This window comes from Triturus cristatus, chromosome 2_2, assembly GCF_964204655.1.
Source record: "Triturus cristatus chromosome 2_2, aTriCri1.1, whole genome shotgun sequence".
In the NCBI taxonomy this organism is placed as follows: Eukaryota; Metazoa; Chordata; class Amphibia; order Caudata; family Salamandridae; genus Triturus; species Triturus cristatus.
In genome coordinates, this window is record NC_140582.1 from 332,817,491 (window position 1) to 332,844,696 (window position 27,206).

At 44.1% G+C, this 27,206-nt stretch overlaps 1 protein-coding gene across 3 annotated transcripts in view; it reads right to left on the reverse strand.

Annotated features, from left to right (window-relative positions):
- The window catches only part of GSTCD (glutathione S-transferase C-terminal domain containing), an 841,775-nt gene that overhangs the window by 678,430 nt on the left and 136,139 nt on the right, over window positions 1-27,206 (reverse strand). For all 3 annotated transcript variants that reach the window (XM_085641409.1, XM_085641407.1, XM_085641408.1), the window contains exon 4: window positions 19,780-20,034. In XM_085641409.1, coding sequence (XP_085497535.1) covers window positions 19,780-20,034 — 255 coding nt within the window. The remainder of the gene's footprint in view (window positions 1-19,779; window positions 20,035-27,206) is intronic.

Below are 27,206 nucleotides of genomic sequence, written 5' to 3' on the forward strand. Positions count from 1 at the left end.
TTGTCAATACGTCAGAGTCTACACCTGACAACCATCAATTCACAACTGCTACAGGAGTTTATTTTTCATTTTCCTTGGGTAGGCCCAATTAGTCTTTCATGGAGGGGCATACTATAGGTGCAGAGTCACGGGAACTGTGCTTGTGTTAACAAATATCAGTGACTGAAAGACCTACCGCTACTTTCCACCTCACCTCCACAACTTCTAGTTCACTACCCTGTCCATCCAGCAGGGGAAAAGGAATCTACTTTGAATGATGGTGCAAGTCCTGCCAAAAAATGAACCTATACCAGAATCCCTTCAAAAGGTTTGGTCAAACAGGACATACTACACTACTTCTATGGTTCTCATTCCCTGTATTTCTGAGCTGGTGTCTGGAATGCTGAGAGTGAATGATGTAACAGAATGTTCGTGTGCGGAGTGGAAGCTGAGAGATAGGACAGTTGGGAGGGAAAATGGAGCCCTAACAGGACCCAATTGCTGTTGCTGTAACCAAAGGGCCTAACGTCATAAAAAACGCACCTCCTATTTGAATGGATCCAGACGCTTGGATGAAGACTCTGCCCTCCAACATCAACACTAAGATTTCAAATATTAGATCATTACTATTACAATGTTGATTAGTTGGTTAAAGTAGATAATAAGGGGCAACCCTTTTTTTAGGTTGAGCCTGGGCAGCACAAGCACTGCTTTGCGAGCCATGCTGTATTGGAGTATGTACTTGAAGCCCGCCCACTCTCCGCCCATATTTGTCATTGGCTTGTGTCATTGTCTTTCGTAAATGCTGGCTTCTGGTTCGTTATTAGGCTTGTTAGTCCCTCCTAAGTACCGTTTTGTCTTCATTTGTAACCTCACATGAGGATTGGCCCCTTCACTACGGTTGTTACACGGTACGTCTTCTTTAGTCTGTAAGCACTATTTTCTTTAATGGGTTTCTCTGCCTGCAGGAGGGTCTCTCATGTGCAGTTGTGACCACCGGCTAGTTTATTTAACTCATAGCAAATGGGGAGCTTTTCAGGGGTCATGGGAGACAGAAGGGGGCATCTCAGCGATGCCTTCAAGCATTTGGAATGCAATAGGTCTCGCATTTGCGAGAGTTTAAGCTATTGGCATTGTAAATGACAATGCCTTTTATTTATGTTTAAAAAACCACAACATAAATAAAAGGCATTGTCATTTATAATGTCAATAGCTCAAACGTGCATAAATGCGAGACCTATTGCATTGCAGAAGCTTGTTGATTAAGGAGTCGTGATTGCCCATGTAATTGGAAAGTGTGGCACTGTATTGTCTTTAGGAGACAAAAATAGGCTCGTTCCCCCAAGTTGCTTTGTATGCTCATGTTAGAATCCTAAATTGAATGTGTATGGCAATGCAAAGTCAGAGTAAGTGAGGCAGGCCAGAGAAGTCATGCTTCCTCGTATGTAGATTGCTAATTCTTATAAGGCTCTATTTTGTATTCTTTTTAGTCTAGAAATGGGAGGGCATTACATTGCACACAACCGACGAATCTTGAGGCCCTGATTAGGGCCACTAAAGAGGGAAATGATGGGCAATATGATTTTTTTTTGGCAGCATAGGCTAAAAATTACAGGTATTAATAGCCACTTGCTTTTTCCTCGAAAAGTCACTATGGATCACAGTCCTATTTTTTTGTGGAGGCAATGAGCATGCCAAAGTTAATTAAAGAAAAAAGTTCCTTACCTCTGGTAACAATATTTTTGGCTGATACTTATTCTTCTAGCAGATTCATCACTTTGTGGATACTTCTTCCAAGCTTCAGACTAATTTGGAAAACTTCTCCGCAGCAACGGTTCACCAACGCTGCCAGTTTGAGCCACGTGGCTCCAGTCACATCTCCACTACTGGATGTGATGTCACCAGTGAATTTTAAGCATGTAACCAATCAATGTAAGGCACGTGGATAGAAACCAAGAGAAATACACCGGCGACAAATGTAGCACATTAATGGTTTGGAAGCACTGGGATCTTATTAATCAGGTCCAAGTGAACGGGGAGAAGAGAGAGTAGTGAGGAATCTGCAGGAAGGCTATGAACCCACCATAAGCATTATTATCAAAGGTAAGTAATTTTTTCTTCTGATGGATACATCTTCCCACAGATTCCTCAACTTATGATGGGAGTCTCTAAGCAGTACTTTTTCAGGGAGGTGAGACTGAGTAGCGTAGGCTCTGTGCTGATGTGGAGCAAAGGCTCTGCAGCATCATGTCGCCCAGATGAGTGCCTCAGCCCAGTGAGGAGTATCAGTGACCCAGGCAGCATGAGCCTGCAGAGGGTTGAATGGATGAACCTTCAGAAGGTTAGAGCTGTTCATTCACCTGTACAGATCCTGATGAACCAACTGGATGACCCGCACCTGAGTAGAGAGACTTTCTTGGTGTCGGAGCCACTGCCTCCTGAGACATCACTGAATGGTGCTCACCAGCTACCTGGCATGACACACCAACAAGTCGTACTAGGCAGGAAGGCCTGCAGGCACAAGACAAGGATGCGAGCTTGAGTCACACATCATAAATATTGCACAAATATCTTCGATCCTCTAAGGAGAAGACATGCTTTCAAAAGAGTCTGCCATGACCACCAGCCCCTTTGTAAAGAGGCGTGAGGCTGTTTTCAGTCCAAACAGAAGGACCACAAATTGATGGTGCTAAGAACTCACTAGAAACCTCAAGTAGCGCCTGTAAGTGAAAATGAAAGTAGATGCCCTGAAGCGCAAATGATGGCAACCAATCTTTTGAGATGAAAGTCAACATAGACTTGTCTTGCCAGATAAACAGGTTCGAGGGTGAGCAGTTCAAGGCGTCTTAGGAGGTAAGGTGGGGATAGAGAGTCAGAACTCAACAATCACACATTAGCCACTATACGTTGATGTGTTGCACAGTGAGCTGAATTTAAATAAGAGAAGATCTTTAATCGCATCACAACTGGATGGAGACTACAGGGTCTACTGACTTCTCTAAACAGTAAAACATAAGGTGCTCTATTAATTGTAGTTGCAGGCTCACCATGGATTAGGTGGAACAGCTTTTCCTGTAGACTATGACCCAAAGGTTAGCCCATACACTCGACTAGGCAGTTACAATATGTGGGTCTCAGGTATTACTCAACGTCCAAGCAGATCTTTTTAGCCAGTGCACAGATGTTTCTCATATGCTTACATTACCTGATCATTGGTATGCACTCTGATCGTCCAAGCGCAGGTGCGATGCTCTTTGCATGGGCATGCAGTCACTTTCGTAGTCACCAAGGTTCATCTTGGAGGCCTGCCGCCTCCCCTGCTTCTTGACCAGTGACAGTTGCAGTGGTTCCAGCACTTGCAATGGAGAAATTATTCCCTCAGGTCAGGGCACAGAGATGTAGCCCTCAGAAACAGTAGAGTCAGCATAAGTTCTCCGTCTTCCTTGTGGTTGCCGAAGTGGGAAAACAGGTGAGTTTTTTATGTATGACAAAAGTGGTTTTTGGTTGAACAGGAGGTTCAGGAGTCTATCTGTTTCATGCAGGGTGGGTCCTGGCACATTCCTTTGGGCTTTTCTCATGGACTCTCCTGCGAGACAAGGTGCTTTCCTTCTCCCCTCTTAGTGAGCAAGCAGGCTCCCGAGTCTCAGGCAGACCCACAGCTTCTCCAACAAGTCATATAGTTTCAGGTGATGTTCCCTCGCCTCTGGAGGCTAGGTATTAGTGATATCAACTGTACATCACAGCAGCTCCTCAAGTACGCCCATGCTTGGTCAGTGAAGCATCTTGGAACTGCAACCAAGTGGAAAGTTTGGGTCACACTTTTATACAGAATTTCCAAACAGGATGTGGCTCCAGTGTTAACAGTTCATAACGTAATTTCCTTTCTGCAGTGCAAACAAATCTTTTTGTTATGTGATGATGGCTCCACGTGGAGCACTCATAACACAAGCACAATGAATCAACTTCCACGCACCCAAAAGAAACCTCCGATCTTCCAACCTCGCACTGGCCGAAACCCCACGCATCCGCAGAGCAAGAGGAAGATCCTTCTCTCACACGGCGGCCAAAACCTGGAACGAGCTCCCGGTAGACATCAGACTCGCACCCTCCATGAACACCTTCAGGAAGGCCCTCCAGACATGGCTCTTCGGCTAACGGACCTGCAAACGCCCCCCCTGCCCCTCCTTCAGCGCCTTGAGACCCTCACAGGTGAGTAGCGTGCTTTAACAACCATTGATTGATTGATTATTTATTTCTTGAATTTATAGGGCGCACAGCTACCCGGAGGTCTCCCAGCGCCAACGGACACACGTAGAAGAATGGAGCTGCTCTATTGGTTGAATAGCCAAGTTTTCAGATCCTTTTGAAATTTACATAGATAATTTCGTGCCGGAGTTGAAGGAGGAGGGAGTTCCACAGTGAGGGAGCAAGACACGCAAAGGATTTACCACCCATGCGTACTTGTTTGATCCGGGGCACACTGAACTTAGCCTGAGATGAGGATCGAAGAAGGCATGTAGGAAGGTAAGGGTGGACCAGGGCCCTGAGGTACTGAGACGCTATCCCAGATTTAATCCTGTGCATGTAGCAAAGGGCTTTACATTTTGTGCGATTTCTACCCTGAGCCAGTGAAGGTCACGCAGGGTTCCTGAAATGGGTGCCATTCTAGGTAATTGGTACAGTAACCTGGCAGCAGAATTCTGGACGACCTGCAGCTTACGCACTACTTCTTTGTTAGCACCTAAGTAAAGTACATTGCCGTAGTCCAGTCGGGATACAATTAGAGCGTGGATGACCGTTCTTTGTGTGGTCAACGGCAACATCCATAGTATTTTTTTCAGCCATTTAAGGATGGTAAAGCTGGTTGAAGCGACCTTGACTGCTTGTTGCCTCATAGAGAGTTAGTCATCTATGATAATTCCTAGGTTACGGACTGATAGCGAGAGTTTATGGAGATCGCCCATTTGAGGCGGCCAATGTTGGGGGCCCCACAGATATTTATTTCGGCCGAGGATAAGGACCTCAGTTTTCCAACCGTTGAGCTTCAACCGATTGGAAAGCATCCAGCCAGCTATCTTTTGTAGCCCTACCTGGAGCGATGACACATTAGAAGTCTCCTTGGAGGACAGGGAGAAGATAAGCTGGGTGTCATCTGCATAGGAGAAGATTGTTAGCCCAGCCTCCTCAGCAATAGCGGCCAGAGGGCTAACATACATGTTGAAGAGTAGCGGGCCTAGTATGGATCCCTGTGGTACTTTATTGATTTTAAAACACTAACATTAGCAGCGGCATAACATTATTGCAGGAATTTGTTTAATGATGTATTATTAGGCAATGAGAACGAAAAATTGCATTATGGTTGCTGTAGTGTCTCTGGGTAATTTGGGAGTCTGAAACCAGCACAGGTGAACATCACGTGATGACTAGGGGGTGGGCTGCTTGAGAGGAGGGGCCCAAGTTGAATTTTAAAATCAGGAGGTCGAAAGGGTAAAGAAAGCTTCTTCCAGTGATGACGTGAGGAGAGCGTTTTCCAGTTAGCAGGTACGACGTCAAGGGGCGATAGGTAGAGGAGACTAAGGGAGACGCCGAGTTGAAGGGTAAAGGGAATGGATGTTTGACGTCTTAAGGGAAAAGGGAATGGAAGCTTTCAGTGTAGAAGGTGGGACGGATGGTAGCCGGCTGAACTTTTCGCATGGTTAGCAGGGACGACAAACAAAACGTGGAAAGGGGTTTGTGAGAAGAGATGGTTCGTTTAAACAGTGGGGAAAGTAAAGAGGTGAACACCGTCAGTCGAAGCAGTCAGGATCATAGCATAAGAAGTTTTCACCGAGTGATAGGATGATTCAGATATTTACGGCAGAGAAAACCGATTGGCAGAGACACTAGGGGGGAATATAGTTTAGTAAAGTTAACAATGTATTTAAAGAGGATGTGTTGGGGTAAATAAGAAGAGGGGTTCTTTAAACACGGCTTTTCAAGAAAGTTTTTTTATATGTGATTTCTGTTCATACATTGGTGGAATGGAATACTAAAGCATGTTTAATTACAATTTACAGTTTTTCCCTGACGAAGGGCCCAAGAGGCCCGAAATGCATTGGATTTCAATAAACTGCTATTGATGAATTCGGCTTCAGTCGTGTTTTTGAAGAGAGGTGCGGATGGCCCGGCAAGAACATTAGAAATTTGGGAAATGGCCTTTCCTTGCATGTTGATGTGATTTAACGCAAACGAAAATGTGGATCATAAACGGAGTTATAAATGATAAGCAGAAATTTAAAAAAGTGACAATGGTGAAAAAACTTTGCAAACGCAATTGGCTGTGCAAGTGGCTTGGGACAGAAAGTTGTCCCAATAAGTTGTTGTCTAGTTTATTACGTGCTGTGTTTGGGCTGGGCACGACGTCACTTTGCACGCAACGAGCACATTAGAAGTCAAGATTTGTTTGGGGTTTAGAGCATGATGAACAAGGTGTGCAACCCGTACTCATATAACGTTGATGAATGACATGCCCGATCGGGTTAGCACCCACGAAGACCAAAGTAACAAAAGGAAGATTTTGAAATTTCTTAACCATCCACATGCAAGGCGGAACAACTATGTTCACAAAGCAAGTTTATTTTATGGAGTCGGAACAGTGTGGATAACTGTAGTAATGATAATTGGACCGAGCACATGTTTTCAGAAAACTTTATTGATTTTAAAACACTAACATTAGCAGCGGCATAACATTATTGCAGGAATTTGTTTAATGATGTATTATTAGGCAATGAGAACGAAAAATTGCATTATGGTTGCTGTAGTGTCTCTGGGTAATTTGGGAGTCTGAAACCAGCACAGGTGAACATCACGTGATGACTAGGGGGTGGGCTGCTTGAGAGGAGGGGCCCAAGTTGAATTTAAAAATCAGGAGGTCGAAAGGGTAAAGAAAGCTTCTTCCAGTGATGACGTGAGGAGAGCGTTTTCCAGTTAGCAGGTACGACGTCAAGGGGCGATAGGTAGAGGAGACTAAGGGAGACGCCGAGTTGAAGGGTAAAGGGAATGGATGTTTGACGTCTTAAGGGAAAAGGGAATGGAAGCTTTCAGTGTAGAAGGTGGGACGGATGGTAGCCGGCTGAACTTTTCGCATGGTTAGCAGGGACGACAAACAAAACGTGGAAAGGGGTTTGTGAGAAGAGATGGTTCGTTTAAACAGTGGGGAAAGTAAAGAGGTGAACACCGTCAGTTGAAGCAGTCAGGATCATAGCATAAGAAGTTTTCACCGAGTGATAGGATGATTCAGATATTTACGGCAGAGAAAACCGATTGGCAGAGACACTAGGGGGGAATATAGTTTAGTAAAGTTAACAATGTATTTAAAGAGGATGTGTTGGGGTAAATAAGAAGAGGGGTTCTTTAAACACGGCTTTTCAAGAAAGTTTTTTTATATGTGATTTCTGTTCATACATTGGTGGAATGGAATACTAAAGCATGTTTAATTACAATTTACAGTTTTTCCCTGACGAAGGGCCCAAGAGGCCCGAAATGCATTGGATTTCAATAAACTGCTATTGATGAATTCGGCTTCAGTCGTGTTTTTGAAGAGAGGTCCGGATGGCCCGGCAAGAACATTAGAAATTTGGGAAATGGCCTTTCCTTGCATGTTGATGTGATTTAACGCAAACGAAAATGTGGATCATAAACGGAGTTATAAATGATAAGCAGAAATTTAAAAAAGTGACAATGGTGAAAAAACTTTGCAAACGCAATTGGCTGTGCAAGTGGCTTGGGACAGAAAGTTGTCCCAGTAAGTTGTTGTCTAGTTTATTACGTGCTGTGTTTGGGCTGGGCACGACGTCACTTTGCACGCAACGAGCACATTAGAAGTCAAGATTTGTTTGGGGTTTAGAGCATGATGAACAAGGTGTGCAACCCGTACTCATATAACGTTGATGAATGACATGCCCGATCGGGTTAGCACCCACGAAGACCAAAGTAACAAAAGGAAGATTTTGAAATTTCTTAACCATCCACATGCAAGGCGGAACAACTATGTTCACAAAGCAAGTTTATTTTATGGAGTCGGAACAGTGTGGATAACTGTAGTAATGATAATTGGACCGAGCACATGTTTTCAGAAAACTTTATTGATTTTAAAACACTAACATTAGCAGCGGCATAACATTATTGCAGGAATTTGTTTAATGATGTATTATTAGGCAATGAGAACGAAAAATTGCATTATGGTTGCTGTAGTGTCTCTGGGTAATTTGGGAGTCTGAAACCAGCACAGGTGAACATCACGTGATGACTAGGGGGTGGGCTGCTTGAGAGGAGGGGCCCAAGTTGAATTTAAAAATCAGGAGGTCGAAAGGGTAAAGAAAGCTTCTTCCAGTGATGACGTGAGGAGAGCGTTTTCCAGTTAGCAGGTACGACGTCAAGGGGCGATAGGTAGAGGAGACTAAGGGAGACGCCGAGTTGAAGGGTAAAGGGAATGGATGTTTGACGTCTTAAGGGAAAAGGGAATGGAAGCTTTCAGTGTAGAAGGTGGGACGGATGGTAGCCGGCTGAACTTTTCGCATGGTTAGCAGGGACGACAAACAAAACGTGGAAAGGGGTTTGTGAGAAGAGATGGTTCGTTTAAACAGTGGGGAAAGTAAAGAGGTGAACACCGTCAGTCGAAGCAGTCAGGATCATAGCATAAGAAGTTTTCACCGAGTGATAGGATGATTCAGATATTTACGGCAGAGAAAACCGATTGGCAGAGACACTAGGGGGGAATATAGTTTAGTAAAGTTAACAATGTATTTAAAGAGGATGTGTTGGGGTAAATAAGAAGAGGGGTTCTTTAAACACGGCTTTTCAAGAAAGTTTTTTTATATGTGATTTCTGTTCATACATTGGTGGAATGGAATACTAAAGCATGTTTAATTACAATTTACAGTTTTTCCCTGACGAAGGGCCCAAGAGGCCCGAAATGCATTGGATTTCAATAAACTGCTATTGATGAATTCGGCTTCAGTCGTGTTTTTGAAGAGAGGTCCGGATGGCCCGGCAAGAACATTAAAAATTTGGGAAATGGCCTTTCCTTGCATGTTGATGTGATTTAACGCAAACGAAAATGTGGATCATAAACGGAGTTATAAATGATAAGCAGAAATTTAAAAAAGTGACAATGGTGAAAAAACTTTGCAAACGCAATTGGCTGTGCAAGTGGCTTGGGACAGAAAGTTGTCCCAATAAGTTGTTGTCTAGTTTATTACGTGCTGTGTTTGGGCTGGGCACGACGTCACTTTGCACGCAACGAGCACATTAGAAGTCAAGATTTGTTTGGGGTTTAGAGCATGATGAACAAGGTGTGCAACCCGTACTCATATAACGTTACTCCATATGGGGAGACATGGGCCTTGGAACTAGCAGAGGGAGAGAAGACTTGGAAAGTCCTATCCTATAGGAAACTAGCCAACCATTTGAGTGCTGTTCCGACAATACCCCAAGAATGTAAAGTTTGTAGAAGGGTGGTATGAGATACAGTGTCGAAAGCAACACTCAAATCAAGCAGTATGAGTGCCATCGTTTCTCCCATGTCTAGGCGCTTGCGAAGGGTTTCAGTGACGCCCAAGAGCGTGGATTCCATAGCCAGTGCTGAAACCTGAAAGAGATGCATGGAGGATTTTTTGTGAGTCTGCAAACTGAGACAGCTGCAGGTTGACATGTTTCTCCAGGATTTTAGAAAAAGCTGGGAGAAGGGAAATAGGGCGGAAATTAGAAAGTTCCGCTGCATCAGCATTCACTTTTTACAGCAGGGGTAGAACCATGGCATGTTTCCACGCCGCTGGTACTATTGCTTCCCGTAGCGATGAGTTAAGCAGTTCCATGATAACATTAAGTAATGGAGGTTCCAATTTTTGAAGAATGGGAATAGGAAGTGGGTCTTTGGGGGAACCTGATCTAAGGCCAGAAAGGATGCGACTAAACAAAGGTGTGTCAAGAGGTTGCCAGCTTTCAAGCGTCACACCAGTAGCAGCAGTGGTGGACTGTGTCTTATAGAGGAAATGGGACTGCCCGATGTGGGTGTTATGGTTTTTAAAAGCGGCTCTGAATTAGTAGGCATGTTGTTAAACTCAGTATAAATGTTTTCAATTTTTTCAGTGAAGTATTCCAAATTTTCGCATTGGGTTGTATTTAGCTCCGGAGGTGTAGGTTGGCAGGTTGTGCTTGACATCTCTTTTACAACTTTGAATATAACTTTAGGATTGTTGTGTGCTAAGGTGATGGTGTGATTCGCATGCTCCGCACGAGCAGCTTTACATAGTTCATTGTAGTCCTTTTTTGCCCGTTTATAGGCAAGTTTTAGTTCTGGTGCGTAGTCCTTTCTACAGCGTCTTTCTAGCGCTTTACATGTTGTTTTAACAATTTTTAATTTGTCCGAGAACCATGGGGCAGGCGGACGGTGATTGTTCATATTTTTGTTTTTGTTGGACATAGGTAGACATGCGTCCACTGAGGCCATCAACCATGATTGGATACTGTCCACCTCCGCAATCTTAGTTGGAGGAGTGTCAGGGATATTATTAAGAAGATTTTGGTTAAATTGAGCAATGTTTAAGTTTTTCAAATTTCTGAAACCAGCTTTGGAAGGAAGGAAGGGTAGGAGGGTTAATACACTGCGTCTCCAGTTTTACCCTAAAATTGACCAGGAAGTGATCTGACCAGGTAATGGGGAGAGCTGTCTGGCATATGATGTTATCTAAATTCGATAAAATCGGGTCGAGTAAATGTCCTGCCTGATGAGTGGATCCGGAGTTATGAAGTAACACATTCATGTCTGCTAAATCAGAAGTCAAGGTGGAGCTGATAGTGCACGTGGGGTCTTTCACATGGATGTTTAAATCTCCTAAGATGGTGAAGTTTGTAGCTTCCATTAACAGGGGAGCAATGAGTTCAGGGAGCAACGATGCCCAAGGTCCAGCAGGGCCCGGAGGTCGGTAAATCAGGATCCCAGAGAGGGTGAATTGGGAAGTGAGCAAGAGTTTGAATAAGCTGGCTTCGCAGCCTGTGTAGGATAAATCCTCCCAATTACAAGTATAAATATTTTTTTTAAATAAGTGCGATTTCTCCTCCAATTTTGTTAATACGGTCTTTCCTAAGAATAGTGTAGTTGGGGGGTAGGGCGATTGCCACATCCGGGCCGGAACTCTCATTTAGCCATGTTTCCGTTAGGAAAATGGCGTCGGGGTGTGTGTTAGATAGCAAGTCATGTATATCTTCCTTATGTTTAGGAAATGATCTGCAGTTAAGGCTGAAGAAAGTAAAGTCTTTTGACGGAGCTATTTTAGTTTTATCGGAAGGAGGCCGCCGAGGATTAAGTCTCAAGGGGGGAGAAGTAATGTCGGTGTGTGCCTTCCCGAGTTGAGTAACTAAAGAGAAGCCACAGCAGTGACAGTTAGAGGACTGATTATCAGGGGTTATGGAGCTACATTTCACTTTAGGTCTGGAGCGCAAGTCAAGTAGTGATTTCCGGGAATAAGTCTTCAAGGTATTGATAAAGGAGGCAGGGGTCGTGGCCCCTGAGCCCGGTCGGGCGCGGACGGGCACAGACGGGCTTGTCTTCGGCGCGCCCGCTGCGTGCGTCCGCTGCGCGAAGCGTGTGGCATTTCAATTTATGCTGCGGATCAGGTGATCGGTAGGCAGCGTCACACCGCCTCCCCTCACCTCTAACGCGTAATATGCCGCGCCTCCCTCCACAACAATCAGGAAAAAAGCCCGTGGTGGACCGGGGAGTTTGCGGTACAGGGTGTTTGAGGTGTACAGGTAAGCGTTCCAGTGCCCTTAAGTAAAAACACAGTGCAAACAGTTTTGCTTTTTTTTTTTAAAACAAGTTTAAAAGCCAAGCGTCGCAAGTGAGAATTAAAAGTACTAAGGATACAGAAATGCAGCTTTCGCTTACAGCGTGCATCCGCTGCGCGAAGCGTGTGGCATTTCAATTTATGCTGTTTATCAGGTGATTGGTAGCCAGCAACACTCCGCCTCCCCTCACCTCTAGCCCGGAAGTATCTAAAATATGCCGCGCCTTCCTCCACAACAATCAGGGAAAAAAGTCTGTGGTGGACCGGGTAGTATGTGGTACAGGGTGTTAGAGGTGTACAGGTAAGCGTTCCAGTGCCCAGTGTGATTGATTGATTGATGAGAGTAAAGCTCTGCACCTGGATGTCATCCGCATTCCTGCATGCATCACTCTAGAGAAGCCAATAGGCCTAGGTTCTGCCTAGAAATTTCTTTCCCTCCAACAGCTGAATCTTCTCACTTACCACCTATTGTCCTATTAATGCCCAGAAAGGACTAATCAGCAACACCTAGCTAAATAGATCACATTGAATTTCTAAGGGGATCCCTTTCCCCATCCTGTCACAATTCAGTGTCTGTGGCTACACCTTTCAGTTTAGGAGTTTAGGAATGAAGGAAATACACTTCCACTTGTGCCATTTCAGAACCAAGGGCAAACATGAAGTCCTGATGACTACTACCATACACACACCACACACTCAACACACAAATGAATGTCAGTGGTGGGTCTGGGCATAACATATGAGCAGAGCTTCTCCTGAGCAGGCCAGTAGGCATCGTGCTCAGTTTTGGAAACAGGAAAAAGCCCTGTTTCTACATTAGGTATTCAAAAACAATATGCTGCCACCACTGATTACTGCAAATGTCCCAGGGTCACAGACGGTAGTCGTCTGTTGCTAAAGGCGTACACTTTTGGAGCTCCCTACTTCACTTCAGACCCAGGTCCCAGATCTCAGGGTCAATTTCAGCCCTAGGCCTCATAACACATTTAGGATTTTATGGGTGCTGGGCCACAAGAAAGTCAGAATACCAAATTCTCTTGCAGTTAGTTAACTCAGGGCAGACACGCATGTGTATTTATCATGCAGGTGACATTCCTGCCCCACAAAGAATGCAGCCCCGGTGGATTAGGAGGATAACCCACCAGTCCATAGTGATTTCATCCCAAAGTTTGGCAAAGTAGGAGGGTCCTCCTCCCACTGGAAAGTGATAGCCAGGGGTGAGGAGTCAGAGGGGGATTGGAAACAGCAGAGTGTATGTGAGAAGGTGGGGACTACATCTGTTGCTGCTGGTAATTCCCCCTAGATCGACCTCGACTTGAAAGAAAGAATAGTGGCGTTTGAAAGGAATGAGATGGCTACCTTTGTTGAGACTGCATAGCCTTAGAATAATCACAGGACCTCCGATAGTGTAGATGGAATTGCTGGGATGATAGGTAAGACCCAGAGTACGAGCAGTAGCCCTGCGGTTCCTGAAGCATTCCAAGGAGTAGTCTCCATTCTCTCAAACAGCAGCCTAACATCAAAGGGCATGTCCATGAGCATGCCTTGGAGATCTCCCAAAAATCCAGTGGAAAGTATCCAAGTATGCCGATTCATCAGAACTGCCTTACCCACAGACCAAGCAATGGTGTCTGCAGTCAAATACATACTGTAGCATCTCTTTTGGCACATCCAAGTTATCACTCACTGCTGAGAGAATCTGCTAAACGTACGTTTTGTCATTTAACATAAGAAATAGACGTATCGGCCTAAAAGGCATGTGGCATTAGCCATCGAGAGACCCTAACTACCAGAGGCAAACACTCTGCCACCCAAGGCATCACATTTCTTGGATTCCTTGCTGGGGGAGCTGTAGAAAACAAACTGAGGTTCTGCTTTGATTACAATATTTGAATAACCAGACTCTCAAGTGACGGTGAAGGAGAAAAAAGCACGGGTCACCCACTGGAGGTCTATAGTATCTGGCAATCTACCTGCAGACTGTTGAACACAAAAAGAGTATCTCTCTTGTAGCTATGATAGGGTCCAGGAGTGTTTCATTAAAAGGAAGCAAAGGCTCTGCCGCTGCAGGTTGCAATATTTTCATCAGAATTTTAGGTTTTACTGCCCCAGAAGGTAAATTCAGTTCTAAGACCTCTGCCGCCTTTCAAACAACTATTGTAAAAGATGAAACCTCCTCCAAAGTAGGGACAGAAGAGTATCAAATGTTACTTTAAGTGAAGACTCTAGTACACTGACATTTTGCACATCCAAGTACGGGCCAGCATCAGCATTGTAAGGTGGAAGGAGGTGATAAGCCTCAGTCATTATCCCCATCTTGCCACAGTCCTTTTCCTTCGTAACCAATGCATATGAATCCGAGCCAAAAATCTTCGTCAAGCAGCCAAACCTCTGGGCCCTGGAGAGGTATTCATAACATAGTTCATTATTAAAGTTAGCCTTGATCTTTTCCACAGCCACACAGACAATACTTTCATCTATCAACTCCTTGGCTGACACTGAAGTTAGCTCTTTCAAAATCGAAGGGCCCAAATGAATGGGAGATTGCAATCTAGCTGGTGTCACATTTGCCATAGGCGCTGGGGCATAAACCCGTGAAGGTACGGTATTGGGAGAATTCAGGGTCAGAACCGTCAAAGCTGCCAAATCCTCAAGAATGGACCCAGCGTTGATGATTAGCTCTCAGCCATTCAGAGTCATCCTAAACAGATCCAGCATCACTAGTCAGAAGGCTGTGACTTGCGCAGGGTCGGCAGAATGGTCAAGAAACTCAGTCTCATCTGGTATCAAGTCATGGAGTTGAAACTCGGAAGAGTCCTTTAACGGAACGGCCTTCTCAAGGAAGAAAACTATTTCTCCTTCCCAAGATCTCTCTGGAGGATGTTCCTTGGAATATAAAAACAATAACTTGAACTCCTGCTCCATGACTGCTGTCGGGTGCATGAAGGCCTAATAGTCGTAGGGTGTGGTACAACATTCCAACCACAAACAGTTGTTGTGGGGGTCCAAAACTGACATCTTGTAGACTCTATGGCCCTTGTGGAGACATTTCTCCTAGTTACAGTCAAAAACAGAGGAATTTGTCAGTGAGACAGAGAGAGAGAGAGAGCTTTGGGCCATGTTGATAAGGTGCTGAAAAACTGATATCAGTGTGTAGGTTGGCACCTGATATTCTCTGGTGACATATCAGGATGCAGAACCAGCGGGACAGTTCTTGATGCATAGGCTCCTTGCATTTGCACTCTAGCGTAGATGGGGCATTACTGATACTGAGCCTGCTCCGCATACTCTGACACAGGCACTGCACACTCTAAGCGAGGGACACCGATTGGTGTCTTGGTATCGAAAGCACTTTTTCACACGCCTAAAGACCCATTGAATCATCTCAGGGATATTTGAGAGCATAATATAGGGCGTAGGCTGACCCAGAAGGAATGGGATAGGGCATTGACATACCCGCGCAAGGTTTTTCGCAATGCTCGCATTTGGTGGCGGTCACTGCTTGAGATATGTAGGTTTCAAATGCAGGCACTGCTACCTTGACGAATGTGACTACAGGAGCATGCCTCCCACCTGACTCGCATGACTCCAGAACCACCCATAATTAGGGTTTTCTCAAAGAGGAGTTTTAACAGAAGGTGAGAGCATTAGGCTTCATTTTTACCCATGGTAAGATTGAGTAGATAGGTAGCGATACTAACAGACCTGACAAAGGCTTTAAATGTTGGCCGAAAATTGTTGGCTTAAATAGGGGCAATTGAGTCATTGAAACTCAAATAGCTGCCACAACAAGTTTTTAATAATGTCTAGGGCACATGAAATTCCTTTGGTATACCCTGAGACATATGTATTGCGTTTGTCTCTGGATCCCTGCTCAAAATCCAGTAGCGATTTATATAAGAACTCCCGATCTCGGTTGAGTCCCCCATGGTGGTATTATCCTACCAGGGTATAGCTAGGCACCGATGATGAAGCATGCCACTATACATAGTGGGTGAGGAGTCTTCTCCAAAACCTTTGGATTTTCTCCAGGACCTATCCTAGAAATCTATCCTAGTTGCCCATAGGTGTTTGAAGTTGTGCTAGGAAGGACGCAAGTAGGTTTCCTACCCTCTCGCTCTCTCTTTGTGTGTAGGGGTATTGGCATACCCACGCAAGGTTTACTGCAATGCCCGCTTTCAACTCATCGAATACCACATATTATATAGGGCTTTTCTCACTCTGGCCAAATTACATAGAATATACTCTGCAGCATCTCCTGATTGCCCTTGCTGCCGCACCCCTACGGTGAATATGCTGCACATGCTCTGGGCATGCCTGAGAACTCTTGCGCAATGGGCAGAGGCTTGTGCAGTCCTGATTCGTGTTACTGGGCGTTCTGATCTAGACGAGGCAGCTAGTTGGTTACTTGCTTACTGGTCCTTTATAGGCATCGAAAGGCGGGTGGTGCCATTACTTGATTCATTGACCTGTCGTTGCTGATGGCCCATTGTTTGATAGCAGTGCACTGGAAGGCCTTGATGCCTCAGAGTACGGTGCATTGGCAGGCTGCTACCATGAAGTGGGGGTAGGCGGAGGCTACAGCGCTGCTGCAGTAGGAGATCAGAGGGTTAAGTAGAAGACCCATTGCAGCTGCGCTTCTTTCTCTCTCCCAGCCTCTCCTCGTACCCCCCTCCCACCGGGGACGTAGACCAATGCATGTGCACTGCACACCTGCAATATTCGATCTGCAGTTCTTTCCCAGCATCGTGAGAGCCAACCCCCTCCCCTACTCTTGGGTGTGCTGTGCATAGTTCTGTACCCTGCTTGGGTCTATCTTCATGCAGCTGGGACTTTTAGGCTCATGCTTTAAGTTCTGTTTAATTTGGCTGGAACTATCATGACACTGTAATGCTTTATTCTGTACTGTACACAGAAGTGTTTAAATGCAACGTCCTGTCTGCAGTGGTGTTTGTCGAGGTGGCAGCAACTGTGCTGCCAGAGTGAATATAAAACTTCAAAAAAGATGGTTTGAAAAACAAAATCAGCAAGTAGAATGAGGTGCCACCTAGCGTCAGTCGAGCCATTGCAATGGAAAGGTTTTCAAGACCAGTTTGAAGTCTGGAAGTAGTATTCATATAGCGGGAATCTTTGGAAAGAATTATCCATTAGAATTCCTGCCTAGAGACGTTTAAAGCCAACATACTCGCCCTCATCTCAACTTGTGCATCAGGGATTCTTGGATGGTGTCTCCTCCTCCTTCCCATCTCATCTATACCCTAAGTTGGTGAATACTGACTATGAATGTATGACGGTATCATGCAAGCTTTGGAATGCAATCATTACAACGAACACGTCTTTAGCACGCATTCGTTCTGCATGCAAGTCGTTCTAAATACTTGCCCCAGGAGGGTGCTGGATTTTGTAATAGTTGAACTTACTATTCCAACTCCAGACTGCGCAACAGCAGGGAAAGTGTTAGACTTTAATTCAAGCACCATTCCACCAATGCGCCCCCCCAAAGCAAGTCGTTGTAACGACTTGCGTGCAGAACGAATGTGTGCTAAAGATGTGTTTGTTCTGATGCCTGCGCTGTGTAGGCACAGCGTGATTGGGGCTATGTCCTCAAGGACATTTCCCACTGTCTATATCTACATGTCTAGATGATGCTTCAGAATGACGACAGCTAGCAGCTGTATCTATATTGTAAAGACAACAGCAGAGAGGGCAGAGCGAACCATTGTGGGAGACCACAAGACTGTACCATAGACCGAGAGAAGTAGTGATCCAAGAATACTCTATTCTATATACTATACTAATCTGTAGGTCTCTACCTTAGCAGCGCAGTCACAGGGGCGAAACAAAAGCCCTCATGATTTGTATCAAGATGAGGTCTTCTATATGGTGCTGAACAGCCATAATCAGAATGGCTACCTCCACCTTCCTGATAAAAGATGATTTCGGTATAGGGTGCTCATCACTAGCCTATTTATTTGAAACCACCTTAAGTACTACACACATCAATTCACTACCTCTGTCTTTACAGATAAATTAACGTTACTGACTCCGATAGGTCCTAGTATCTGTCCTATTAGACAGGCCCAAGGGAGAGGGAGACTGTCCAGGCTCACCATGAGCTAGGTTTCGCCACACTGTAGGCTTTTCATATCAATGCCGAACAAAAGAGCGGGTATCAAAGCGTCCACAATTCCACTTTTCGCTATTGCACTGTTAACCTGAATTTAATCAATGGTGATCTGTACACTATTTTGATATTGAGGACGTATTAGATTGAACAGAAATATAATAATGCTTTTGCGGATATATGCGAACGCGCCATTATAGCATTGTTGCAGCCATTTTAATGTTTCTCTACAATTAAGGGGTGGTAGGCATTAACAAAACCTACCTACCTGCAAGCCAACTTTGTTGACAAGCCTTATGTCGATATAAGATGAGGATTATCTGCAGTTTATTAGACTGTAATTACAATAGCATGCACGCTTGCAGACATTGTTCTGGATATGCCTCCTAAAATGGTTTATGCCATGGATGTGAAAATGAATGTCGCCCAATAACACGTTATTTGGTGCAACTGCAGTAATAAATATATGCACTCACTTTTTTTTTTTTTTTAACAACAGTGCAAAAGTCAGATTTCAATTTATTACCACAGTAAATCGAAGACATGAGAAAAACACGGTTCAAATCGAAGACATGAGAAAAACACGGTTCAAATGCTTCTCAGATCACATTACAATTACTTTACACGTGAAAACAACTTTCCTGACAGCCAGGCCTCTTCAATGTCCTTTTACTTTATTAGACAAATGTATCCTCTTGCATCCTGGTTTTTGTTAACTAGTATTTCTTAAAACAAATACAAATATACAATTTAAAATATAAAACCATTGCATAAACCATATAAATCATACATGCAGATGCACAGAGGAGAATCTGCTGTTTATTACCACTGTTGGAGGAAAGTAGTAGCAAGAACAACTTGAGGCTTTGCCTCTTGTGAGTCATTGTTCCTGGCCACACTCAACAATGGTAATAAATGGCATATTACACTCTGCACATCTGCAAATATACCACTTAGAACGTAATGCCCATCTCCAAATGGAAGATATATAAATGCACGTATTGGAATTATATGTAGATATATGTTCTTTTTTATATACCTATATGTTCTACTTTACCTTTAAGTATGTTAGAAGAGGAATTGTGCCTTCTCCAACTGGTAGGACTGAGAGCTGATATGAATGCTTAAACATGTGTGCGGATTAACTCGTGCAACCTAACCATTTTGGTTTTTTGACTCGAGTCTAGAGCAGAAAGCTGTCTCACTTCATATGTGCACTGCTCTTTCACTCTACAGCAAAGTGTTTAGACTTTTCAAGCTATCTTAGGCCACTCAAAGATGAGTCACCGAGTTCTGCTTGCTACAGTTACTAGCCTGGAAACCTTCAGGGCCCTAGATACGTGGTGATGGTATATACACCTTATTGCAGCTGTCTATCGTTAAGAGAGCAATAATTCACCGCCACTGTGACCCTGATGAAGTAGATGTACTGTTCTAAAAATGTGTATGCTCTGAATCAATAATTTGCAAATGGCGTCAGGTTACTGAGATGCTTTTGCATTGTTGGTAAACCAATAGCAGATATTACATCAGTGCTGGTTAATCTGTAAATAAGATGTTACTGCGGATGCTCAATGCCTTATATAATTCAAAATCCATTCGATCCTCTCTTTTTCATTTTATTCTGTTTTTTTACGAATATTTAATCAATTTATGTCAGTTTTTTTTACCTATACTTACATTTCAATCTACAATTTTGCACACTACACTTAAAAATCAAAATCTTAAGCAAGTACCAAATTAACAGAATGGTGGAGGCATTCTTCAAATGTAAGTCCTATTGTTTTATATACACCTAATCACAAGCGCAAGTCAAATGACAGACGCATGATATGAGAAACTTAAATTTACCTTCAGCTTTGTCATAGTTGGCCTTGGACCACCAATGAAATTGCTATCAACCTCTTCCTTGGACTCCTCTGACTCTGCCATGGGAGGATGTAGCAAATCCCTCTTAGGATAGAGCACCTCAGGAAAGGAAACAAACTTCATGCCGCACTGCGCTGCAGCTCTCAGCACCCCCGGCACCTCCTGAGCCCTCCTGTACCAGCATAATGTTAATGGTAACTCGAGTAGCTTTTCTTTTTCTCTCTTGTTGATGGAAACCTAAAAAAAACACAGAAAAGTCATACTTATAACACATTTTTCATTACTACTACTCTGCACCATCCCTCAGCTTTTTCAGTGCTCTCATTCCTACAATGGGCCAGTTAATTACCAGAAAGTTTCTGCTTCTTAAGGTCATTCACTGTAATCCCCTAGATGTACTGAATTTAGCTTAATGAGTTATGTATCAGACATGTTTCAGTACACAAACACAAGAAGCATTGGCAAAGCCAAAAGGTCTTGCCAATAGTTCTAGCCGCGCAGTACAGCACAGGTTTATAAAAAAAAAAAAATGCGTATGAAGCGGCCAGCTGCATTATTTTGTAGGCGCATACACCAAGTTTTGGCAAACCTACAATTGATGAGAGCTTTTTTTTGTTTGCAGATCACCAGTCGCGGGCCCCGGGGCCTTCAAAAACAAGCTTCCAATGGTTCCCATCATCCCCCCGGGGAAATGCCCGATAAGATAGCACTAGGCACAATATCTTGCAATCCTCATCTACATAGTGAAGATGGGAAAACAAGCAGGCACTTCTGTATGCAGTCATTAGGTGACATCTATGGCACACAGTCAAACCAGCTCAGCAGAAGAATAGAACCGCATGCCGATTCATGCAGTAGCGCATATAGGTTGGATGTCTGCCTGGGTGAGGGATAGCTTGGCTTCAGTAAGTACATCTACTGCACATTTTATGCAACCATTAAAAACATGTTGCTATTGCAGCAAAAGGAACTGGATATATAATAGTTGACTAGCCAAGATTAATCCCAGTTCCTGGGGAAATTTTAAAAAAGGGAAACTATACAGCGAAATCTATACAATCAGGGTTATTGTAAGTACACAATTCATGCTAGCTGTTCTGCAGTGGTTTTGCGCCGAGTCCTACACCTATCAATTTTTACTGACCATGAACAGAAATACAGCGGTGTGCATACTCTGCATGGTACAACTCCTGCTCCATAAAAGAAACTCCAGAAATGTGGATGAGCAATGTCCACAAATGATTTCGGTGAGAGGCGCAAAAATGCTAAAGAAGAATATGGGATTAATCAACTCAACAACAATTGCTGTAGAAGGAAGCAAGATTAAAATAATAAAGATCAGAGTGAAACCTATAATTCCACATGAATTGGGCTTTGTCCCATCACACATACCTATATTATACACAAAGAGAACCACAGGTCCTCCATAGATTAACAGATACAAAATATGGCCTCACGTTTGGCTTATACTGACTTTGAGGTGTCATCTCTCCTGATCTACTGCCTTTGTGAGGCGATCAGACTTTCAAAGGGGTAAAGTCTGACCGCCTCACTGTCCCCGCAGCCCCAAAACCAACATGCGTGTATCAGATATGGCGAGGAAGAAGTGTGCACTTTAAGAGCACAATGGCTAATTCGGATGAAATTAGATGTGAATGCGCCAGGAACAAAGCGGCACATTTCCAGCAATAACAGCTAGCCCTTTGAAGTCACCCTTCAAGGCCCTTTTGACAGCCGGAGCATTAAGTTATTTCCCCTCTCAGTCTTCCCGTTGGGACAGAAATAGAAGAAACACAATGTTTTGGAAAGACGAAGGAGCCTTGAAAGCAAGCTGCTGTCCTGGGCTAAAGCCGCTTTATCCTTGAAAAATTCAATGTCACGGATGGGATTTATACTGCGGTAAATATGGCCAGGAAAGCAACTCTAGTCAAGTTTATTAAAAGCTTCTTCAACGAAACAAGCCGTGAGGGAACAAAGGGAGAAGAGGGTAAGGCCATTTGCATCACTAATAATTTACACAGCAGGAATATAGATTTTCCCTCGGCTACAATGCAATTGTGAAAGAGTTCCGAGAAGCCCAACAATATATGAAGTTTTGCCATGCATATTGTTCCACAGAGCTCGCACGGCTGAGCAGCAAATGCTTCCATATTTAAAGCTGCGCCAGGGCTGGCATCCTCAAACCAAGCCTGGAGGAATTCAAAAACGTGAGGAATTCTTATATGATGTGCAGATATTCGTCTTTTCAAACCCATACATAATATTTGTCATACTAAAAAAAAGTGTGCATTTAGCTTTCAGACAATTATCAAACCGCTGTGGTTCATCTGGGAAATTCAATGGTAAAAAGCAATACTCTAGCCTCCATGTTTAATGATTTGGTCTTTTTCAATCCAAATAACAAACTCACAGGTCCACCGCTCAAATTAATTTCATATTTTCCTATATTAATTCACTATTAATCCTTTTTGGGTTCCGGAGTAGCTTGCTACTCGCCGTAAACCGCTTTGACGCCTCGCATGGGGTTGCAAGCGCTATATAAATGCAATTACAATTCATGTTCATTTGAGTCCGCTGGTGTCCCCGAAACCTGGAAAATCGCAGCAGTAAAACCTCTTCAAAAAAAGAAAGTCGCTGACCCCAGTACACTTTCTAACCTCCGACCGATGTCATTGCTGCCCTGGCTGAGTAAGCTGGCTGAAAAACTGGCGAATAAACAATTGAATGAATTCTTACTGAAAGAAAAAATCCTCCACCCTAAACAATCTGGTTTCAGACCTGGCCATTCGACAGAATCAGTGCTGCTCCATACATCAGAAACATTAAAATTTGCTTTAGAACAAGGTAGGGATGCAGTACTGGTTCTGTTGGATCTATCGGCAGCGTTTGACACTATCTCTCACGCTGTCTTGTTGGATAGATCGGCTATCAACGGTATTACCAACAAGGCATTAGCCTGGTTCTCGTCTTTCTTAAGAAATAGACGTAGCATTGTCACCCTTGGCCATTACAAATCGGCAGAAAAACTGAGCCTGTCAGGGGTCCCTCAGGGTTCCTCTTTGAGCCCTACACTTTTTAATCTATATATGACCCCATTACTCACTCTGATCGACTCCTTTGAGGTTGAGGCTATTACGTATGCAGATGATACACAGATCATCCTCACCTTAGATAGAAATTCCACCAGATCCGAGGAAAAATTCTATCACTGCCTTACGGCAGTCATGAACTGGATGAAGGTGAATCATCTAAAATGTAATAGCCAAAAAACCGAGATTATGTTGTTTGGAAAAACTCATCTTTTTTCGCCCAGTCAGTGGTGGCCTGAAAATATGGTCCCTCCACCGAACACCGCAGACACAGCTCGGAATTTAGGAATTTTATTCGATCATTCCCTATCATTTCACAGTCAAGCATTGGCAGTGGCAGGCATGTGTTTTTATACTATAAAAACTTTGAGAAAGTTCTTGGACCTACTGCCTCTTCATGCTAGGAAATTGGTTGCGGTAGCGCTAGTACTTTCACGCCTGGACTACTGTAACAGCCTGTATGCGGGGGCAAATAAATCCATTATAAAAAAGTTACAAGTGGTCCAGAACACGGCAGCCAGGTTGGTGCTCAAGCTTCCTAGGGGAGCTTCTTCTTCTACAGGACTTCAACGTCTACACTGGCTCCCCATACATAAAAGAATTCTGTTTAAAATCCTAACTATCATCTATAAAACCACTAAAGCATTAGGGCCAGTTTATCTTAGGACTCGAATTCGGCCTTATATCACACAGCGTTCTCTTCGTTCATCATCTGGACATTATCTGATAGTTCCTCGTTATCGACTAAAAACAAAAGGTGGAAAAACCTTGGCGGTTCTGGGTACTAAAGCCTGGAACAGTTTGCCGGCTCAGTTGAGATTAGCTCAATCAGAATGCCTTTTCAGAAAGCTTTTAAAAACGTGGATTTTTTCCATCAATGATAGTACCGTGTTCTCCCTGCTATCAGGATAATCACAGGGACTTTCACTTTTATTTCTCTCCTTATCCTTTTCGTTATTGCTTTATCTTTTGCTTATGGTCTGATAGCGCCAAGATGCTCCTTGAAGTGGATGTAGCGCTTTATAAATAAATTAATTAATTCATTCATTCATTCATGTTTGCAAGGGTGCATCTAGAACAGAAAAGTGCCTGTGGAAGTACCCATTCGGCACAGCAGCACTGTATTGTATTTGCAGAGCATGCTGCTACCAATAATATCTCTCCAAATCGCTGAGGAAGAAAGTGGTGGCATGGTGGTCACCCCAGATAACGTATAGGCTTTCATTGCTCGTTGTCGCCTTGCATGAGGTAGAGACAGCTTGCACTGTATGACTGGCAATGTGAGAGGGTTCATTATTTCCAGGCTGGAGATCAGTGATTCTGTCTGGGGAGGTTCTGTTCTCAAACCAGGTGCTGAAGTCTCTCAATTTGCACAGATTATAGTGTTCCAACGTGACAGTCACTGTCCAGTCTAAGAATGATTCTGCAATTTCTCCTAGGTTGGATACTGGATGTCAGCAGGAACAAGAATACAGCTGTGCATGATCTGTGCATTTAACAATGACTGGTATGCAGTAGAGGAGAGCTTGGGAAACCATGATGCACAGTTTTATTCTGGAAACAAAGGCAACTCCTTCTCCAGTTTTCTTGGACATGCACTTCGGAGTGTGGATCTTCTATCCTGGAATGTCATCTCCTACCAATGCTCCTGTGATCAAGATAATGTGTAGCTGGCGAGACGGTCAAAGATGTGGTAACTGTTCTTACTGATGTCTTGTGCCCGAGGATCCAAGAATGGAGGTGTCAAGGTTGATCTGGGAGGACTCTGTGGAAAGGTAATGTGGAGGTGCGGAGTCAGGAAAGCGAGGGCAAGTTTAGGAGAGTCTAAAGAAAAAAGGCTCACATACACTTATGAAGGATTTAATTGACTCACGTTTGCTCTGGAGTCTGCATGCTGTGGGCGCAAGTAAGAGGAGGCAAAGGGAGAATAACCGATAGCACTGATGCATGAGTAGAAAAATGTTGTGAACGGGGGAGACGGATGGAGTAAGAAGTACCCGAGATACAAGGGAGGGCTAGCCAAGGGAAAATGGGAAAGGTGGCTCAGATGTAGGGCTTAAGATGGGGGTGGGATAGAGCAGGGTGAAAGGGCTAGGATGTTTGGATGCGTAGGATGACATGGAATAAAGACATAAGTGGGAAGGGGTGAAAGGGAAGGGAGTGGTTGTTAAGGAGTGGCAGGTGGGCAGCAAAGTCGATGAAGAGTGATGGCAAGAAGGTTGAGGTGGCACAAGAAGTAGAGGAGGTGTTGGGTAAGGTAGGGTTAAGATGTGTTTGCATAGATGGAACCTATCACTGCCCACTTTCCATTGTCTTCTCTTAACACGGGCCAGTACTAAAACTCCACCTGCCAATGCTCACCTTCCACCGGTCTCTAACGAAGAGTCACTGGTCCCTATCCTAACCATCACAACCTTCCTCCACTAACCAAAGCTAAACTCAACACCCAACAACTACCCTTTATCTGAAACTGTGCAACTTCCACTTGTCTTTGGCCACCCATTCTTCTCTACCCTCCAAACAGGACCGTTACTATGTACATGCTACAAAGGGAGTCACCTTTGGTACACCCTGCTAAGAAGTATCAATTATGAGCCCACTGGTAAGGATTATAGCTACAAGTGTGCAAAAAAAGCAGAGAGCATAACCTTGTTTTACCTTCCTTAGTGTGTCAAAATACCTCAAGACAGCACTGGTCCTACATGTCACTGCTACTTCATCTCACATATTATACGCTCCTACCTGCTATGCAGGGTTCTGAGTGGACAGACGAGAGCCTCCGTTAGGAGTCAGGTGGGTGGAAAATGACTCATATCAACACTAATGTGCCAGCCGAGTGGCCAGAGGTTGATACATTTCTTCCCTGCTGTGGTTGCCCAAAATCGTGCCTCAATGGGGCACTCACTCGCAGCTTGTAGTTGCCAGGGTAAAAAGGTATTTTTTGACTAGACAAATCTAGGAAACCCCATCGGTGACAGCAAAACTGACTGGGTCTGGGATCCTTTTCAACTTCACTGTTCGTGTGTGGGTAACAAATGAAAGCAGCAATTCCACCGACGAGAGGATGTTTTGGGAGACGTCATGAAATGCAGTTCTTCCCTTTTTAGTGTGAGAAGAGCATCAGAATTAGGAGAAAAGCTATACGACAATACCGTGCAAGCAGTGAACAGGACAGAGTAAGTGGCCAGACAGAATAAAGTGCTGAGGTACAGGATGGAGCATCCAAAGGGGGATGGTGAGTGGGTGCTGGAGCAGGAGATAGGATTGCATATGACTGGTAACCGGCAAGTGACTATGTACCGACTGTTAATTAAGGCTTAGACAGCATGCCTCTACACTCATCATGCTGACTCGTTACAGAACTACATTACAAACATGCACAGCCACAGCTGAAAGTGGAATGACCCAACTAGCTGTATAATGACCACGGTTGAGAAACGCTTCTCTATTGCACCTACAAAATGAAGATGAGGCACAGCAAATAGAACAGTCTAAAAGTATGAGTGCTTGCCTGGTATGGGTGTAAGTAAGGAGAAGGAGCTTCATAGTGAAAACCTGGGAATCCAAACAACTGCTAACTCTACGAGTAGACGAATGAGGTCTACACAACTCTGGAAATGTATTTATCAGTAAAAGGCTTTTGAGCTCTCTTGCTCATATGGTTTTGATTTTGAGAGACGTATGTGTTGGCCCTTGAGAGACATACACTCTAAGAAATCGGGATTACAAGTTCATGGAAGACAAAGAAATGGAGGGGTGCAACCTATGCTAGAACAATGAAAAAGATTGTGAGAAGAGAATGCTTGGGAGTACTTAGAATGTTGGGGCAAAAACCCCACAATGTTGCAAAGAAGAACAGAGGCTTATGGGGACCGGAGTGAGGACAAAAAGATCAAATGAAGGTGGTTAATTTGGTGTGGCTGGTTGGTGCAAGGAAAAAAGGATCCAGGAGAGGGCTACGACACTGCCTCACTTCACACAGTGAAAGAGGGGCTAAGGAAAGTGTGAGGGTGAGGTAGGGGACAGAGGGATGACCGAGTCCACTTGACAAGCTCACGAGCTTGCACAGTCAATAGCAAATGAATGTACACATGATTAGGGGTGAAGAGAAGAAAATTTGTCAGGCGAGTGTCTGCTAATAAGGGAAAGGGACTAGGGCAGGTACAGAAATGATGGAAGTCGCCATCTAGCTGTGAGAATGGCCTAGACATCCCACACGGTTAAAAACATGAGATGTAAGGAGAAGCACAAGATGGAGGGAAAGAGGATGTGCCCAAGGTTTAGTGGCAGCAAGGCACACAGTCAAGAAAGAAGACAACT